At 46.8% G+C, this 18,907-nt stretch overlaps 1 protein-coding gene across 1 annotated transcript in view; it reads left to right on the forward strand.

Moving 5' to 3' along the window:
- Positions 1 to 18,907, forward strand: part of bace1 (beta-secretase 1) — a 153,930-nt gene that overhangs the window by 22,909 nt on the left and 112,114 nt on the right. The window contains exon 2 of the mRNA XM_078198988.1: positions 9,767 to 9,855. Within this exon, the coding sequence (XP_078055114.1) occupies positions 9,767 to 9,855 (89 nt within the window). The remainder of the gene's footprint in view (positions 1 to 9,766; positions 9,856 to 18,907) is intronic.

Raw genomic sequence — 18,907 nt, forward strand, 5'->3', positions numbered from 1 at the left:
TCACTGCAGTTTAGAAAGACGAGAGGACATCTGATTAAAACGTATAAAATTCTAACACAGCTGGACAGACTAGATGCAGGGAGGATGTTTTCCTTGGTTGGGGAATCCCGAATCAGGGGACACAGTCTCAGGATACAAGGTATTTCGGACTGAGATGAGGAAACATTACTTGACTTACAGGGTGGTGAACCTACCACAGACGGCTGTGGAAACCAAATCACTGAATTCCAAGTATTCAGAGTATCATAGAGTTCCTACAGCACAGAAGGAGGCCATTCGGCCCATCAAGTCTGCATCGACCACAATCCCACCCAGGCCCTATTTCCGTAACCCCACATATTTACCCTGCTCATCCCTCTGACACTAGGATCCATTTAGCATGGCCAATCATCCTAACCCGCATATCTTTGGACTGTGGGAGCAAACCGGAGCACCCGGTGGAAACCCACGCAGAGACGGGGAGAATGTGCAAACTCCACACAGAAAGTGACCCGAGACCAGAATTGAACCCGGGTCCCTGGCGCTGTGAGGCAGCAGTGCTAACCACTGTGCCACCGTACCGCACACTGATATCACCTCTCCTTACTCCAGTAACTGACGAATAATGCCTCCTCCTCTTTTACCTCCTCCCCTGTCGCCTGAAGATTCTACATCCTGGAATGTTGAGTTGCCAGTCACGTCCTTCCTTCAACCATGTCTCTGTGATATTGGCACTTACAGGAACCGATGTGAATTCATCGAAAGAGTAGACAAAGCCAGCAGATTTGTAACAGGTCATGAGGTGTGATTAATATCTTGGAGTTTTTCTCAATTTATTACATGGTTCGGGCAAAAGCCCTAAAAAAAAAAGTTTTTGATTCCCGAAGATTTTGTTATGACAGGAGGACACACGCAGAAGGGTTGGATTTTGCTCTGTGTAAGAATGTCACAAAAGGAATACACAGTAAGAGTTCTAACAACACCAGGTTAAAGTCCAACAGGTTTATTTGGTAGCAAATACCATAAGCTTTCGGAGCGCTGACCCTTCCTCTGACGAAGCTCCGAAAGCTTATGGTATTTGCTACCAAATAAACCTTTTGGACTTTAACCTGGGGTTGTTAAAACTCTTACTGTGCTTACCCCAGTCCAACGCCGGCATCTCCACATCATGAAAAAGGGAATATGACAGTTCTGGTCATCCTATTAAAGAAGGGATATTATTAAACTAGAAAGAGTGCAGAAAAGATTTACTAGGATGCTACCGGGACTTGATGGATTGAGTTATAAGGAGAGGCTGGATAGACTGGGACTTTTTTCCCTGGAGTGTAGGAGGCTGAGGGGTGATCTTATAGAGGTCTATAAAACACTGAGGGGCACAGATCAGCTAGATAGTCAACATCTTTTCCTGAAGTTAGGGGAGTCTAAAACTAGAGGGCATAGGTTTAAGGTGAGAGGGGAGAGATACAAAAGGGTCCAGAGGGGCAATTATTTCACACAGAGGGTGGTGAGTGTCTGGAACAAGGTGCCAGAGGCGGCAGTAGAGCCGGGAACAATTTTGTCTTCTAAAAAACATTTAGACAGTTATGTGGGTAAGATGGGTGTAGAAGGATATGGGCCAAACGCAGACAATTGGGACTAGCTTAGTGGTAAAACCTGGGTGGCATGGACAAGTTGGGCCGAAGGGCCTGTTTCCATGCTGCAACCCTCTATGACTCTATGACAGGAATGTTTCGGAGTGGCAGGACTGACACCTGTCCCTATGAGAAGCTGCAACCATGATGCATTTTTCTGGGGACAAGGATCATTATCTCTGCATGTTCATCTCCCAATGGCATCCCTGTTCCCAAGAGGGAACTGCCAGTGGCATGGCGTAATACAGTAACAAGATCCAAAAGACATGGCCAGGGACATGGAACGTAGGAGTAGCAGTGGGCCAATGAGTCCCTTGAGCATGTTCTACTATTGAATTGGATGATGATGATCTAATCATCCATGGGTGAAAGGATGAATGAAACTTGATGCTATTTGGAGGCGGGCAATTATTTTGTGACAACCCAACAGCTTCATGGCCACTTTTACAGACAGCAATGTTTTACTTTTGAGATTTTTTTAAAAACACAATTCAAATTCTCAAACTGACATGACAGAATTTATTTGTCAGTCCAAAGGTGGGCAGGTTAGGTTGATTGGCCACGCTAAATTGCCCCTTAGGTTGGCTAGATTAGCCATGGTAAATGTGTGGGGTGACAGGAATAAGGCAGGGGAGAGGGCCTGGGTAAGATACTCCGTCAGAGTCGGTGTAAACTCAATGGGCCAAATGGCCTCTTCTGCACTTTATGATTCTATGATTCTAAGTCACATAACTATGACAGGATTTGGAGTGGCACAGTGGTTAGCACTGCTGCCTCACAGCACTAGGGCTCAATTCTGGCCTTTGGTGACTATCTGTGCGGTGTCTGCACATTCTCCCTGTGTCTGCGTGAGTTTCCTCTACATGCTCCAGTTTCCTCCCACAGTTTGAAAGATGTGCTGGTTAGGTGCATTGGCCGTGCTAAATTCTCCCTCAGTGATACCCACACAGGCGCCAGAGTGTGACGACCAGGGGATTTTCACAGTAACTTCATTGCGGTGCTAATGTAATCCTACTTGTGACACAAATAAATAAACCTTAAACTTTACCGAACACGGAGAGGCCGAGATAGCGTGGATGTGGAGAGGATGTTTCCACTCGTGGGAGAGACTAGAACTCGAGAGCACAACCTCAGGGTGAAGGGATACTCCTTTAAAACTGAGATGAGGAGGAATTTCTGCAGTCAGATGGTGGTGGATCTGTGGAACTCTGCCGCAGAAGGCAGTGGAGGTCAGGACATTGAGTGTCTTTAAGACAGAGATAGATAGGTTCTTGATCAATAAGAGGATCAAGGGTTACGGGGAGAAGGTGGAAGAATGGGGATAAGAATCTTATCAGCCATGATTGAATGGCGGAGCAGACTCGATGGGCTGAATGGTCTAATTCTGCTCCTGTATCTTATGGTTTTATGGACCGAGAAAATGAAAAGAAAACAGATTAACTGGGGCTGAACTAAGTGCTGTTTGTGGGATCTTGCTGTGCACACAGTGGCCGCCATATTTACATAAATAACAATGGTTGGTGCACTTCAAAGTAATTAACAGTCTGTAAAGCAGGTTGAAACATTTCTGGTCGAGATGATAAGGCACTTTAGAAGTGTCCCTCATTTCTTTGGTGCTATAAAGCTGCTTACTTTGTCCCATTGTAAAATTGCAAGACTGGAAAATGTACTGAGGCAGAGTGATAGATTGCTGCTGCTGACAGTGGGGACAATAAAAGACAAATCCTTTGTCATCATAAGAAAATGAAAATCATTCCTCTAACAAAAGTCTGCTTCCTTAACGGAATGGATTTTTCTCTGCCCACCTCAGTGATCAGGCTCAGGTACGAGTGAGAGACAGAATAATTAGTTTGATACCCATTTGCATATCTTGTTTCTTTGCGTCCATTTACAGTGTTGGCCCATTTACAGTCCTGAAACCTCAGAGGAAGCGCAGATCATTTCTTTCCCACGTTCCTGGCACAGCCACAGTGGGCCGAATGGCCTCCCGCTATGATATACTTTGTGAAGGGCAGCTAAAGTTTAAAACTTATTTATTATTGTCACAAGTAGGCTTACATTAACACTATAGCAAAGTTACTGGGAAAGTCCCCTAGTCGCCACACTCCGGCGCCTTTTCGGGTACACTGGGGGAGAATTTAGCATGGCCGATGCGCCTAACCAGCACGTCTTTCAGACTGTGGGAGGAAACAGGAGGAAACCCACGCAGACACTGGGAGAACGTGCAGACTCCGCACAGACAGTGACCCAAGCTGGGAATCGAACTCAGGTCCCTGGCACTGTGAGGTAGCAGTGTTAACCACTGTGCCACCCAGAGAAATGCTCTGAGCGAGAGTTAGGGCAGTAGAGAGAGATAGAGGGCTACATGACCTTTGCTTGACAGGGATAATATGGTGGCTGTGCTATTTTTTAGTCACACACTCGGCAATATCCTTTATTGCTATCTGAGTCCGTGCCAATTTGGGCAACTAAATCATAAAATCCCGACAGTGCAGAAGGAGGCCGTTCGGCCCATCGAGTCTGCACCTGTTAATCCCCTAACACTAGGGTCATTTGAGCATGGCCAATCAACCTAACCCGCACATCTTTGGACTGTGGGAGGAAACCGGAGCACCCGGAGGGAATCCACGGCATCACGGGGAGAATGGGCAAACTCCACACAGACATGAGAACATAAGAACATAAGAAATAGGAGCAGGAGTAGGCCATCTAGCCCCTCGAGCCTGCCCCGCCATTCAATAAGATCATGGCTGATCTGAAGTGGATCAGTTCCACTTACCCGCCTGATCCCTATAACCCCTAATTCCCTTACCGATCAGGAATCCATCTAACCGTGATTTAAACATATTCAACAAGGTAGCCTCCACCACTCCAGTGGGCTGAGAATTCCAGAGATTCACCACCCTCTGAGAGAAGAAGTTTCTCCTCAACTCTGTCCTAAACTGACCCCCCTTTATTTTGAGGCTGTGCCCTCTAGTTCTAGTTTCCTTTCTAAGTGGAAAGAATCTCTACACCTCTACCCTATCCAGCCCCTTCATTATCTTATAGGTCTCTATAAAATCCCCCCTCAGCCTTCTAAATTCCAACGAGTACAAACCCAATCTGCTCAGTCTCTCCTCATAATCAACACCCCTCATCTCTGGTATCAACCTGGTGAACCTTCTCTGCACTCCCTCCAAGGCCAATATATCCTTCCGCAAATAAGGGGACCAATACTGCACACACTATTCCAGCTGCGGCCTCACCAATGCCCCGTACAGATGCAGCAAGACATCTCTGCTTTTATATTCTATCCCCCTTGCGATATAGGATGAAGCAGCAGTATAATATGAAGGGTACCATTCTTAGCAGTGTAGAGGATCAGAAGGACCTTGGGGTCCGGGTCCATAGGACTCTTAAATCGGCCTCGCAGGTGGAGGATGCGGTCAAGAAGGCGTACGGCGTACTGGCCTTCATTAATCGAGGGATTGAGTTTAGGAGTCGGGAGATAATGCTGCAGCTTTATAGGACCCTGGTTAGACCCCACTTGGAGTACTGCGCGCAGTTCTGGTCACCTCATTACAGGAAAGATGTTGAAGCCATTGAAAGGGTGCAGAGGAGATTTACAAGGATGTTGCCTGGATTGGGGGGCATGCCTTATGAGGATAGGTTGAGGGAGCTTGGTCTCTTCTCCCTGGAGAGACGAAGGATGAGAGGTGACCTGATAGAGGTTTACAAGATGTTGAGAGGTCTGGATAGGGTAGACTCTCAGAGGCTATTTCCAAGGGCTGAAATGGTTGCTACGAGAGGACACAGGTTTAAGGTGCTGGGGGGTAGGTACAGAGGAGATGTCAGGGGTAAGTTTTTCACTCAGAGGGTGGTGGGTGAGTGGAATCGGCTGACGTCGGTGGTGGTGGAGGCAAACTCGTTGGGGTCTTTTAAGAGACTTCTGGATGAGTACATGGGATTTAATGGGATTGAGGGCTATAGATAGGCCTAGAGGTGGGGATGTGATCGGCGCAACTTGTGGGCCGAAGGGCCTGTTTGTGCTGTGGCTTTCTATGTTCTATGTTCTATAGGCCAACATCCCATTTGCCTTCTTGATCACCTGTTGCACCTGCAGACTGGGTTTTTGCATCTCATGCACAAGGACCCCCAGGTCCATCTGCACAGCAGCATGTTGTAATTTCTTTCCATTTAGATAATAATCCAATTTGCTATTATTTCTTCCAAAGTGAATAACCTCGCATTTGTTAACGTTATTACTCCATCTGCCAGATCCTCGCCCACTCACTCAGCCTGTCCAAATCTCTCTGCAGACCTTCTATGCCCTCCACACGATTCACTTTTCTACTTATCTTTGTGTCGTCTGCAAACTTTGTTACCCTACACTCAGTCCCCTCCTCCAGATCGTCTATATAAATGGTAAATAGTTGAGGCCCCAGTACCGATCCCTGCGGCACGCCACTAGTTACCATCCGCCAACCAGAAAAGCGCCCATTTATTCCGACTCTCTGCTTCCTGTCGGATAGCCAATCCCCAATCCACGCTAACACCCTACCCCCAACTCTGTGTGACCCAATCTTCTTCAGCAACCTTTTGTGAGGCACCTTATCAAACGCCTTTCGGAAATCCAAAAACACCGCATCCACCGGTTCCCCTCCGTCAACCGCACTAGTCACATCTTCATAAAAATCCAACAAGTTCGTCAAGCACGACTTTCCCCTCATGAATCCATGCTGCGTCTGCTTAATCGAACCATTCTTATCCAGATGGCCTGCTATTTCTTCTTTAATGATGGATTCCAGCATTTTCCCAACTACACACGTTAAGCTCACCGGCCTGTAGTTGCCCGCCTTTTGTCTATTTCCTTTTTTAAACAGCGGCGTAACATTAGCCGTTTTCCAATCTGCCGGCACTACCCCAGAATCCAACGAATTTTGATAAATAATCACTAACGCATCCGCTATTACCTCTGACATGTCTTTCAGTACCCTGGGATGCATTCCATCCGGGCCCGGGGACTTGTCCACCTTCAGTCCCGTTAGTCTACCAAGCACTGCCTCCCTGGTAACATTAATTGTATTGAGTACCTCTCCTCCCACCAACCCTCTATCGTTAATATTCGGTAAACTATTTGTGTCTTCCACCGTGAAGACCGACACAAAAACTTATTTAAAGTTTCAGCCATTTCCTCATTTCCCACTATTAAATCCCCCCTCTCATCCTTCAAGTGTCCAACAGGAATGGACTGCCTGCAGTGATAGTGGAGTCAGACACTTTAGGAACATTTAAGTGGTTATTGGATAGGCACATGGAGCACACCAGGATGATAGGGAGTGGGATAGCTTGATCTTGGTTTCAGATAAAGCTCGGCACAACATCGTGGGCCGAAGGGCCTGTTCTGTGCTGTACTGTTCTATGTTCTATTCACTCTTGCCACTCTATTCCTTTTTATATATTTGTAAAAGCTTTTACTATCATTTTTTATATTTAGACAGTGATTCGAGGCTGGAATGGAACCCGGGCCCCTGGCGCTGTGAGGCAGCAGTGCTAACCACTGAGCCGCCCTAAAGAACATTAAAGGGCCAATTGGCCAATTGATGATGGTCCCTCTCGTATCTTAATTCTGCTTTGGAGCATATTACAAACTGTACAATCCAGGAACTGTATTTTAACAGTCCTGGTGTTTAGGGTATAACTGTCAAGTCTCATAAACATCACAAAGTGCCGCAGGGAGGTGCCCCTGGATGGGGTTACTGGAGCACATTTTGAAAAGGCTTTCTTTATTCTGACTACTTATGATTTACCTGAGACAGTTGTGCAATCTCAGTGGTAACCTCTGCTCTGAACCTCAGGCCTTCACCTCGATTAGATAAGAATGGGGACATACACCTATTTTTATTCCCATTGATTCCTGTCACGTGGCTAAAAAGAAAAATCCACAATCATCTTCAAAGGATCCTGCTCGTGGTGCCTGTAACCATGGTGAATGTTGCCGTGTTGACACTAGCTTATAAGGTTCAAAACAAGCAGCTAGTTTGATCGTTTGTATTGGAGCAAACATCAAAAGTGCAACAAAATCATAGAATCCCGACAGTGCAGAAGGAGGCTATTTGGCCCATCAAGTCTGCACTGACCACAATCCCACCCTATTCCCGTAACCCCGCGTATTTACCCTGCTAATCCCCCTGACACTGGTGTCAATTTAGCATGGCCAATCCACCTAACCCATGCATCTTTGGAGTGTGGGAAGAAACCAGAGCACCCACAGGAAACCCACGTAGACACGGGGAGAACGTGCAAATTCCACACAGACAGTGACCCGAGGTGGGAATTGAACCTGGGTCCCTGGCGCTGTGAGGCAGCAGGGCTGACCATTGTGCCACCGTGCCGCCCTAAATCTCAGGTTCCAGTTGATGGCCACAGACCCCTGTGGTTTATACTTTCATCAAGGGGGCCTGGTTGACTTGCCTCGCATCTTGCATCAGCAATCCGTGACCCATGATCTTGGCCCAACTGCTTTTCTGTATCGCTAGGCCTTCAGTCAAGTGTAATGGAGGGTGTGTCAAATTCTTGTCCAGCTAAAGAGATGATGTGGAGATGCCAGCGTTGGACTGGGGTGGACACAGTAAGAAGTCTCACAACACCATATTAAAGTCCAACAGGTTTATTTGTAATCACGAGCTTTTGGAGCGCTACTCCATCAGGTGAGTGGAGAGGTAGATCCACAAACACACCATATTTTGTGAACCTACCTCTCCACTCACCTGATGAAGGAGCAGCGCTCCGAAAACCCCTGATTCCAAATAAACCTGTTGGACTTTCGCCTAGTGTTGTGAGACTTATTACTGCAGCTAAAGAGAGTTGGACACCGTCCAGATCTGTGTCTATCTAACCTTGGGTTGGGTCTGGACAGAGTATTTGATTTGTGTGACAGTCGGGTGAGATTGGGGGTGATTATGGTAGGAATTATTTGAAGTGATAAATCCAAGAGCGTCAGACAAAATCCAAAGCTCCGTTTCTTTCCCTGTCAGTCTGATGTTTTCATGGTTGATTCCCGAAACCAGGACAGCTGCTGAATATCCCAGATACCCACTTGCTAGATTTACTGAGCAACCTGTTTTAAGAAAGTGAATCCACGTGGCGAGTTCGTTCAGTACATCTGACAGCTTTTGCATTGGGGGGTGCCACACCCGTGCAAGACTCATATTCTAAGAGTCGTAAACTTGAGAATTCCCTCCATTATCCTTTCCGCCTTTGCTTCTTCTCCTCTGACACTCCTTAAACCCAAGACTAAAGCTCTGTTCTCCTGCCTTAGTGGCTCTCTTTGTGGCTCAGTGTCTGGTCCTCTGTAGCACCTTGGGATGCTTTGTTACGCTAATGGTACAACATAAATGCAAAAATTGTGGTTGAAACAGAGAACACCCCCCTCCCTTGGGGGCAACACAGTGGCACAGTGGGTTAGCACTGCTGTCTCACAGCGCCAGGGACCCGGGTTCAATTCCTGGCTTGGGTCACTGTCTATATGGAGTTTGCATGTTCTCCCCGTGTCTGCGTGGGTTTCCTCCGGGTGCTCCGGTTTCCTCCCACAGTCTGAAAGACGTGCTGATTTGGTGCATTGACCCGAACAGGCGCCGGAGTGTGGCGACTAGGGGAATTTCACAGTAACTTATTGCAGTGTTAGTGTAAGCCTTACTTGTGACTAATAAATAAACTTTAAATAAACTTCCCCCAACATGAATAACAATGTGCATGTACAACAAAAATGGAAAATGCTGGAACATCTCAGCAGGGCTGAGAGCATCTGTGGAGAGAGAACAGAGCCAGCGTTTCAAGTCTGAATGACCCCGAGGGTTGGCTCTATACTCTCTCCACAGATGCTCTCAGCCCTGCTGAGATGTTCCAGCATTTTCCATTTTTGTTGTACATGCTGTCAGACCTGCTGAGATTTTCCAGCATTTTCTGTTTTTGTTTCAGATTCCCGCATCAGCAGTATTTTGCATTTATGTAAGAATGTGCTTGTATTGGCTTCAGTCTGAATTTTTTCAATAATCCACGGGTGTCAAAACAAAAAACGGCAGAGTATACAACACTGCTAAGTGTGTTCTTTAATAGTGGAATCACAGCGAGAGATCCTATTTGAGTAAAATAACTGCTTTCTCTTTCTGCATCAGCTGAACATTCTGGTGGACACTGGTAGCAGTAACTTTGCTGTTGGCGCAGCAGCCCATCCATTCCTGAAGAGATACTATCGCCGCAATCTGTGAGTATACGTACACATGTACGAGCTAAAACTGCATTCACAGGCAAAATGGCTTCCCCCTTTGCCATCAGACCAAGCAAATAACCTGTTCATGCCACAGGAGGGGGAAAGGGGAAATAACAAACAGCAAAGGGTGGGATTTTTTTCTTGCATTTGTGATGATACTGTGCCTTTAAGAAATGTATTTGTATCATGTTTCTTGTGCGGGATTTGTTTTAGTAGTTAGTTCTATTATCGGTGCCGCTTTGTCTCTGTACGGCAGCCCACGTTGTTACTGCAGCAGCATAATTGATCTTAAATGCTGGAATGTTTGTTTTAATCTGGACTAATGCAGGGTTGTGATTTTAGTATTTTCCCCTGGGGCTTTTCAGAGTGGGGCTTGATTAGGCTGATCGTCAAGTGACAGGGTGGGGCTAGGCTCACAGAAAGAAATCCAGCTCAGTTGCTGTTTGGGACTGTAGGGAAAAGAAATAACTCTCCGTCTGTCTCTTTCTCGGGATTTAGAGATTGAGATCTGCCAGAAACTAGGTCTCTTTCTCTGAAGTTCTGCTGCTTGAAAATAGATTTTTCTCTGGAAACTGCTGTATGGGAGTCAGAAGGCATGTGTCTTTCTGTATCTGTCCAGGTTTGTTAAAAGGCTGGAAATCTAGCATCCATGTGAACACATGTGTTTTTGGTGCTAAATCGTTATGAAGTAGGGTTTATGTCTATGGGGATATTGCTTAAATTGGAACTATAGAGATAGCTGTTAAGAATTATACTTGGTCATGTTTAAGTATTTTAATTGGTAAAATCTATGCTAATTTTTTTTGTTATATTCTAACTGTGTTCTTAAATGAAGACTGTTTTAATAAAACTACCTAGTGGGTCAATAGAATCACACCTGGGCAGGAATTATACTGCCCCACCCGCCACAGGAATCGGAGCGGACTAGGGGCGGAACATGGATTTCCTCGAGCAGGATTTTACGGTTGCAGGACAATCAAGGCCTTAAATTCCCACCCATGGAGTGAAACACCTTATGCTCACACTAATGCCAAAACCAAATAATTTTATTTATTATTGTCACATGTATTAGTTTACAGCGAAAAGTATTGTTTCTTGCACGCTATACAGACAAAGTATCCATACATGGAAAAGGAAAGGAGAGGGTGCAGAATGTAGTGCTACAGTCATAGCTAGGGTGTTGAGAAAGATCAACTTAATATGAGGTAGGTCCATTTAAAGGTCTGACGGCAGGAGGGAAGAAGCTGTTCTTGAGTCAGTCGGTACGTGTCCTCAGACTTTTGTATCTTTTCCCTGACAGAAGAACAAAGAACAGTACAGCACAGGAACAGGCCCTTCAGCCCACTAATGGACGATCACATTGTCCGGTCCGATCCAACCGCCTGTATCCCTCTATTCCTCGCCTGTTCATGCGTCTATCCAGATAAGTCTTAAGAAGGTGGGAGAGAGGATGTCCAGGGTGCGTGGAATCTTTGATTATGCTGGCTGCTTTTCCGAGGCAGTGGGAAGTGTAGACAGTGTCGATGGATGGCAGGCTGGTTTGCATGATGAACAATAAAGTTGGGGTCCAGGCTAACTTCACAATATACCTTGGAGTTTCTGATCTGGTCCCGAACACATTGGAGGAGCGCATAGATCTGGCTTTAACCTGGGCCAACATTTTCTTCACATCAACTGAGCTCAAGTGCTGGGAAGCAAAGAGTATGATTCTTACTGTTCCATTCAAATGTGCCAATCTGGGAGGTTACCCAGTCAGCTGCCAACCTGAAAAGGGTAAAAATTAAATGTGGGGAGCGATTCTCCCAAAAGTGCTGAATTGGTGGGAAAACTGTTCTAGATCACGACCGTTTTTTCAGTGCAACTTCAGACCTGAATCTCCCCACTCTGTGTAATCGGGTCCCAATCGTGAATCTCATTAAAAACCCAGGGGGGCGAGGCCTATTCGTGCGGGTGTCTGATAGCTGCGGAACTCTGCCCATGCGCAGTGGTCCCGATCTGTCAGTCTCCCCGTTTGCTGGACAGCCCGATCGCTGGCCAGCCCGGGACCCCCGCAGTGCTGCCCCTCCAGCCACCCATCCCCCTCCCACACAGCGTGATCGCGGCCCCCACAACAATTCCTGGGCCAGGCCCGCCCCTCCCCGACCCGGAGTGCCCCAATATCCAGACCCCTCACCCAGCAGTGGCGATCCCCCCCCACCCCGGCAGAACACTACCCCCCCAGCCCGCCCCTATCGCTGGCCTCCCTCCAGCCCAGACCAATCCACAGAGTGGCAGCAGGACACCCCCCCACCCACTGCAATGACCCCTAGGCACCGCCCACAGTAGGCCCTGCCCCCACCTTGGCACACCCCATGCCCATTGGGCACTGTCAAGGTGCCCCTGAGGATGGACACTTTGCCCCTTGGGCACTGCCAGGGTGCCCATGCCCAGGGGGCACCACCCGATCCCCTGGGGGGGCCCGATTGCCCCTTCCTTCACTCAGGCAGGGTCTCCCAACTAGTTCCCCGAATGTGGAGAGCTACTCTAAACCCCGCCGGAATGAAGTACCCCTGATGGAGTTGGAGATGCCTATTCGTGCCTATTCGTGCACGGAAGTTCCGTGCCGGGCCCGATAATCACATGCAAAATAGATTTAAAATACATTTTAAAAAGATTTAAATCACTTACCTCTTTCCCCGCCGGTTTCCAGCATGGTCCCAACGGCGCCTGTTCTCCGGCTCTGGGAGACGCGCATGCGTCGGGAATGCATGCACGAATCCCGCGAAATGGCCGACACGCGATTCTCCCGACCGGACCCCCCAGAAAATTTGCGGGTCGCAATGGGAAAATCGCCCCCGTGATCTCAGGGCACCCTGAAACTCCCTCCAGGCAATGAAGTGCTTTTAAAGTGTGGTAACTGAAGGAATACGCTGCAACAATTTTATACACACAGAGGTCCTTCAAACTGCAATGTGACAATGACCAGATAATGGCTGGGATTCTCCGATCTCCTTCATCCCGCCGCCGCTGCCAGAAAGAATGGGGAATTTGGCACTCAGCAATTCACTGCAGTGGGACTGGAAAATCCCAGCCACGGTTGAGGTCGGAGAATTCCAGCCCATGTCATAGAGGTTTACAGCATGAAAACAGGCCCTTTGGCCCAACTTGTCCATTCCACCCTTTTTTTTAAACCCCTAAGCTAATCCTAATTGCCCGCATTTGGCCCATATCCCTCTATCCCATCTTACCCATGTAACTGTCTAAATGCTTTTTAAAAGACAAGATTGTGCCTGCCGCTACTACTACCTCTGGCAGCTTGTTCCACACACTCACCACCGTCTGTGTGAAAAAATTGCCCCTCTGGACACTTTTGTATCTCTCCCCTCTCACCTTAAATCTATGCCCTCTGGTTCTAGACTCCCCCACCTTTGGGAAAAGATGTTGACTATCTAGCTGATCTATGCCCCTCATTATTTTATAGACCTCTTTAAGATCACCCCTCAGCCTTATGTGTTTGAGCCATGTTGGTTGTGGGATGAAGGACACTGGGGAGAACTCACGTGTTGTACTTCATATCGGACCTTCTCGTGCACCTGAGCAGGCAGGTGGGACCTCGGTTTATCATCTCATCCAAAAGACCACACCTCCAACATGTGCAACAATCCCTCAGTTCTGCACAGGAATGTCAGCCAAGATTAATACTCGAATCTCCCTGAAGCGGGTCTTCAGTGCGTGAACTTTTGACTCAGTGATGAGTGTTCTTCCATTGGTGTAAGGCGACACTTGCTGCCTAAGAGTAGCCTGTATGGCATTTAGTCACTACTGAGAACCCTAGTTTCATCATCATTTGAGAATTCCACCTGATGTGGCTTGGAGAGGAACTTCCAGTTGGTGGTGTTCCAATGCATCTGCTGCCCTTATCCTTAGAGATAGCAGTGGTTGTAGTTTTGGAAGGTGTTGTCTAAGGTACCTTAATGAGTTGCTGCAGTGCACCTTGTAGATGGTACACACTGCTGCCACTGTGTGTCGATGGTGGAAGGAATGAATGTTTGGTATTAAATGAAAGGTTACAGGCAATCAATTGAAGACTATTGAAGATTAATATGAACACAAATGTGCCATAATTACCTAGATCGATATTTCAGTGCAGCGCTGAGGGAGTGCTATATTAGCAGAGGTGCCAACTCCCAATCAGAGTCCAAACTGAGAATTCTATCTGCCTGTCCAATGGATGTAGTGCATGGTGCACAATTGAACAGGGGATTTTACAAGTGCCCTGGCCAACATTCCTCCCTCAACCAAAAACAGTTTAATTGGTTAATCACCTTCAGTTGGTGTTTGTGAAGCCATGCTCTGTGTAAATTGGCAATGTGAAATCTGCCTACAGGGGATCGGTCACGTGAAAAGTAAGCCATTGGATAGAAACATTAAGAAAATATATCAATGCAAGTTCTTTCTTTCCAATTTTCTTAGAGCCATGTATTTTTCCAATTCATTCCCAAGATGTGAGCATCACTGGCTAGGCGAGTATTTATTGTCCATCCCGAATTGCCCTTGAGAAGGTGATGGTGAGCTGACTTCTTGAACCGCTGCAGTCCATGTGGTGTAGGCACACCCACAGTGCTGACGTATGAGGAGAGATTGAACCGTTTGGGCTTATACTCGCTGGAGTTTAGAAGGATGAGAGGGGATCTGATCGAGGTACATAACATTTTAAAAAGGGATTGATAAAGTAAATGTCGACCAAATGTTTCCCCAGATGGGGCAATCTAGAACAAGAGGTCACAGGTAAAGAGGTGGTAGATTTAAAACTGAGATGAGGAGGAACTAGTCGCAGAGGGTGGTGAATTGGGAACTCGCTGCCCCATCGCGCGGTGGAGTCTGAATCGTTAAATGGTTTCAAGAAGGAGACAGATATATTTCTAATAAAGAAAGGATAGGGGGATATGGGGAACAGGTGGGGAGGTGGATTTGAGACCAGGGAGAGATCAGCCATGATCTGATTGAATGGCGGAGCAGGCTGAATTTGCCTACTTCTTATGTTCTGTTAGGGAGGGAGTGCCAGGACAATTACCCAGTAACAGTGAAGGATCAGTCATTTATTATGAGTCAGGATTGTGTGTGGCTTGGAGAGGAACTTCCAGTTGGTGGTGTTCCAATGCATCTGCTGCCCTTATCCTTAGAGATAGCAGTGGTTGTAGTTTTGGAAGGTGTTGTCTAAGGTACCTTAATGAGTTGCTGCAGTGCACCTTGTAGATGGTACACACTGCTGCCACTGTGTGTCGATGGTGGAAGGAATGAATGTTTGTCGATGGGGTGCCAATTAAATGGGCTGCTTTGTCTTGGATAATATCAGGCTTCTTGACTGTTGCAACTGCAATTCACCTCTTGAGAGGCAGCTTCCTCTAAGAGAAATCAGATAAATGGGGATTTAGGTTGAATCATTACTAAACAGAGTTTTGCAGATCGAAAATCTCCCACATGTGTCCAATTGGCCCCACAGATATACTAATCTAAAGAGAATTTTAATGTTCTCAATTCTTTTTTCCACGTTGTCGCCTCCCTATTTCTGTGATCTCCGCCAGCATTACAGCCTTCCAAGATATTTCCCTTTTTTAAATTCTGGCTTCCCGCCCATTCCCAATTTCAATCACTCCACCATTGGCGGCTTTGCCTTCAACTGCCAAACCCATAAGCTCTGGGATTCCCTCCAATCTCTCGGTCTCCCTATCTGTCTCTCCTCCTTTGAAATCTCCCTTTTGACAATATTTTGGTCACCTGTCCGAATATCCTCCTTTTGTGACACGGGGTGGGATTTTACGGACTCGCTCGAGCGAGACCGGAAATTCCCGCCCTAGGACAACGGATATTTCTGTCGTCTGCCCCTCGTCCACTCCGATTCCATGCCAGGCAAGGCACTAGAAATCCACGACGGTGTCAAATTTTGCTTTGATTTGATTTATTATTGGCACATGTATTAGTATACAGTGAAAAGTATTGTTTCTTGCGCGCTATACAGACAAAGCATACCGTTTATAGAGAAGGAAAGGAGAGCGTGCAGAATGTAGTGTTACAGTCATAGCTAGGGTGTAGAGAAAGATCAGTATTCAGAATGCTTCAGTATTCTCCTGTGAACCACCGTGGGATATTTCGCTTTGTTAAAGGTGCTTTCTAAATTCAAGTTGTTGTTGTTATCATTGAATGGGGGAAAATCCTTGATTGCTGTCCATTGATCCCTGTTTAGAAAGGTGCAGCTGTCGACATAAAGGTTGACGACAGGTTTAGGCTGGGCTGTGATGCCAACCACTGGTACTCAGCTCAACGGACATCTCTCTCTCTCCCTATCATCTAATGGATAAGGGCAGGTTACTTGGGTAAGATACAAATGGCTCTTGTTATCAGTGGGTCTCTGGCCAGGGAAAAGTAAGCATCTTTGAGATAGGAGGAAAGAAATTAGAGGTGGGCAGGGAAGGAAATTTCTTTCAAAACACTGCTAACTCTTCTGCAGACTGTGGTGACAGCAAAGGGGAGAACATGCAGCCCCACTGTGGTGGAAAAAAACAAGAAACAGCCGGCCCTCAGTTTCGGCTCGAAGCAGCTAAGTGCTATACAGTCCCTTTTTATAATGGCCACACCCAAGAGTGTTCAGAGCCTGGTTAAAGCATTGCGACTCATTCAGATCTCTTGCCCTCGCATTGGGCAACGTAGAAATTGAATACAATAGGCCTGAGGTTGTCACAGGAATGTTTCAGCAAGGATCTTCAGCAAGGTCAGCTCTCCTGTCAACTCTCCAATCACTTTCAATACTCGTGTTTGGTTAGCCTCTTGCTCGAAAAAGCTTGAACCTATTCAATATCTGCTGAAGCCTCTGGCCTGCTGAAGCCCACCATTCAATCATAGAAACCCTACAGTACAGAAAGAGGCCATTCGGCCCATCGAGTCTGCACCGACCACAATCCCACCCAGGCCCTACCCCCATATCCCTACATATTTTACCCACTAATCCCTCTAACGTACACATCTCAGGACACTAAAGGGCAATTTAAGCATGGCCAATCAACCTAACCCGCACATCTTTGGACTGTGGGAGGAAACCGGAGCACCCGGAGGAAACCCACGCAGACACGAGGAGAATGTGCAAACTCCACACAGACAGTGACCTAAGCCGGGAATCGAACCCAGGTCCCTGGAGCTGTGAAGCAGCAGTACTAACCACTGTGCTACCGTGCCGCCCCTGTGCTACCGTGCCGCCCCAATCGGTGACACTTTTTCAGCCTCTAACACCTTTGAGTATGTCCCATCCACAGGCCCATTCAGCATCCACTCCCGACTGCTTGAACCCTCAAGAAAGATATCTTGGTTGGAAATGGAATTGTAGGTTCAGGGTGGAATTTTTAACAGGGCGACACAGTGGTTAGCACTGCTGTCTCACAGCTCCAGGAACCTGGGTTCAATTCCGGTCTTGGGTGTCTGTCTGTGTGCAGTTTGCTCGTTCTCTCCGTGTCTGCGTGGGTTTCCTCCGAGTGTTCCAGTTTCCTCCCACACTCCAAGGATGTGCAGGTTAGGTTGATTGGCTAAATTGCTCCTTAGTGGTCTCACACATGTAGGTTCGATGGATTAGTCATTGTAAATGTGTGCAATTAAGAGGATAGGGTGGGGGAAAGAGAGCCTGGGTAAGGTACTTTATCAGAGAGCCACTGCAGACTCGATGGGCTGAATGGTCACTTCTGCACTGTAGCGATTCTATGATTCATAGAGAGGGAAGCTGCAGCAACGCTGTGCTATAATGATGCACTGGGAAATGTGTCCTTCACCACGGACATACATTCTCCAGCCTCACCAACATCCTACATCAAATAGACATCATGCTGCAGCAACACTAATGTGTACATTCTATGGCATCACTGACAGTTATTCCCACAGACAGATCTTGATACTATAGATAGATTCTATTTCAGAACAATAAATTCTTTCAGTTCAACAATAAAATAGCTTCATTACTTTTAAATCAAGTCATCCGGCTTGTTTCTTGCTAATGAACCTCTTGAGGGGCCTTGCCAATTAATAGTGCAAGCTGTGAGAGAAATTAGGTTTTGGTAATTAAACAGCAGGGTATTAAAGCCAGCGAACTTCAGCCCAGACGCCAGCCTTTGTTTGATCAGAAATGGATACACTGATACTGTGCAAGAGCTAGGGCCTGGATTTTCACCCGCGTGTCAGGTGTGCAGAGTTGGGAGAATTCCCAAATCCGTGAACCCAACTTTTAAAAATGGCTGCCCAGAAATCAGACTTTTAACCCGGGGTGGAGACGGCGGTTGCGGGCGGTGTGGACATTCCCTGGTGTTATGGGGAGGATACTGGTTGTGGAGGCGAGCTGGGTGAAAGGTTTTCCTCAGGCTTCCAGCATTGTGTGCAAAATTTAAAGAATAAAATATCCCACCGGCCCTTAGCATGCTCCCCACACACTCTCCCCATGTCCCATCCATGCATGACACCTCAAGCCCCATACCTACCCTTCATGAACCCTCATATCCTCCATTCCAACCTATGTCCCTATACCCCACACTCCATGGCCTTTCATATCCTCTATGCCCCTCTACCCATCCCCATGGGCCTCTGCTAACAGTGTCAACTCATGCTCCCACCATCATTTCCCTCACATCAGCCATGCCAAATCACCCAATATCTACCAAGGGTAGACCTCAGGGCCCATGCAGAGATAATATAAAATTAATTTATGTAAATAAAGTTCTGAATGTTGATTGCAGACTTCACAATGTTGAAACAAAACTTTTAATCCAGAACAACTTATTTATTACAGTGACATTCCTTCGATTACAAAAAGCCTTAAAATAACAAGCATTGGACTTAATTATCCCACTTCAAAGATTTTACACCCATTTGCAGCTGTCAATCAAACTGTGAAATGTCAGGCACCCTACTGTGATAATGGATGGTTGTGAAATCAGTCATGCAGTAGTAATCTAGTAATGAAAGCCCTTCCGGTCTATGTCACACATAAAATAGCAAGTAATGACCTTTTTCTGTATTTTTTTCGAAGATTTAA

Source organism: Mustelus asterias, chromosome 27 (assembly GCF_964213995.1).
Source record: "Mustelus asterias chromosome 27, sMusAst1.hap1.1, whole genome shotgun sequence".
In the NCBI taxonomy this organism is placed as follows: domain Eukaryota; kingdom Metazoa; phylum Chordata; class Chondrichthyes; order Carcharhiniformes; family Triakidae; genus Mustelus; species Mustelus asterias.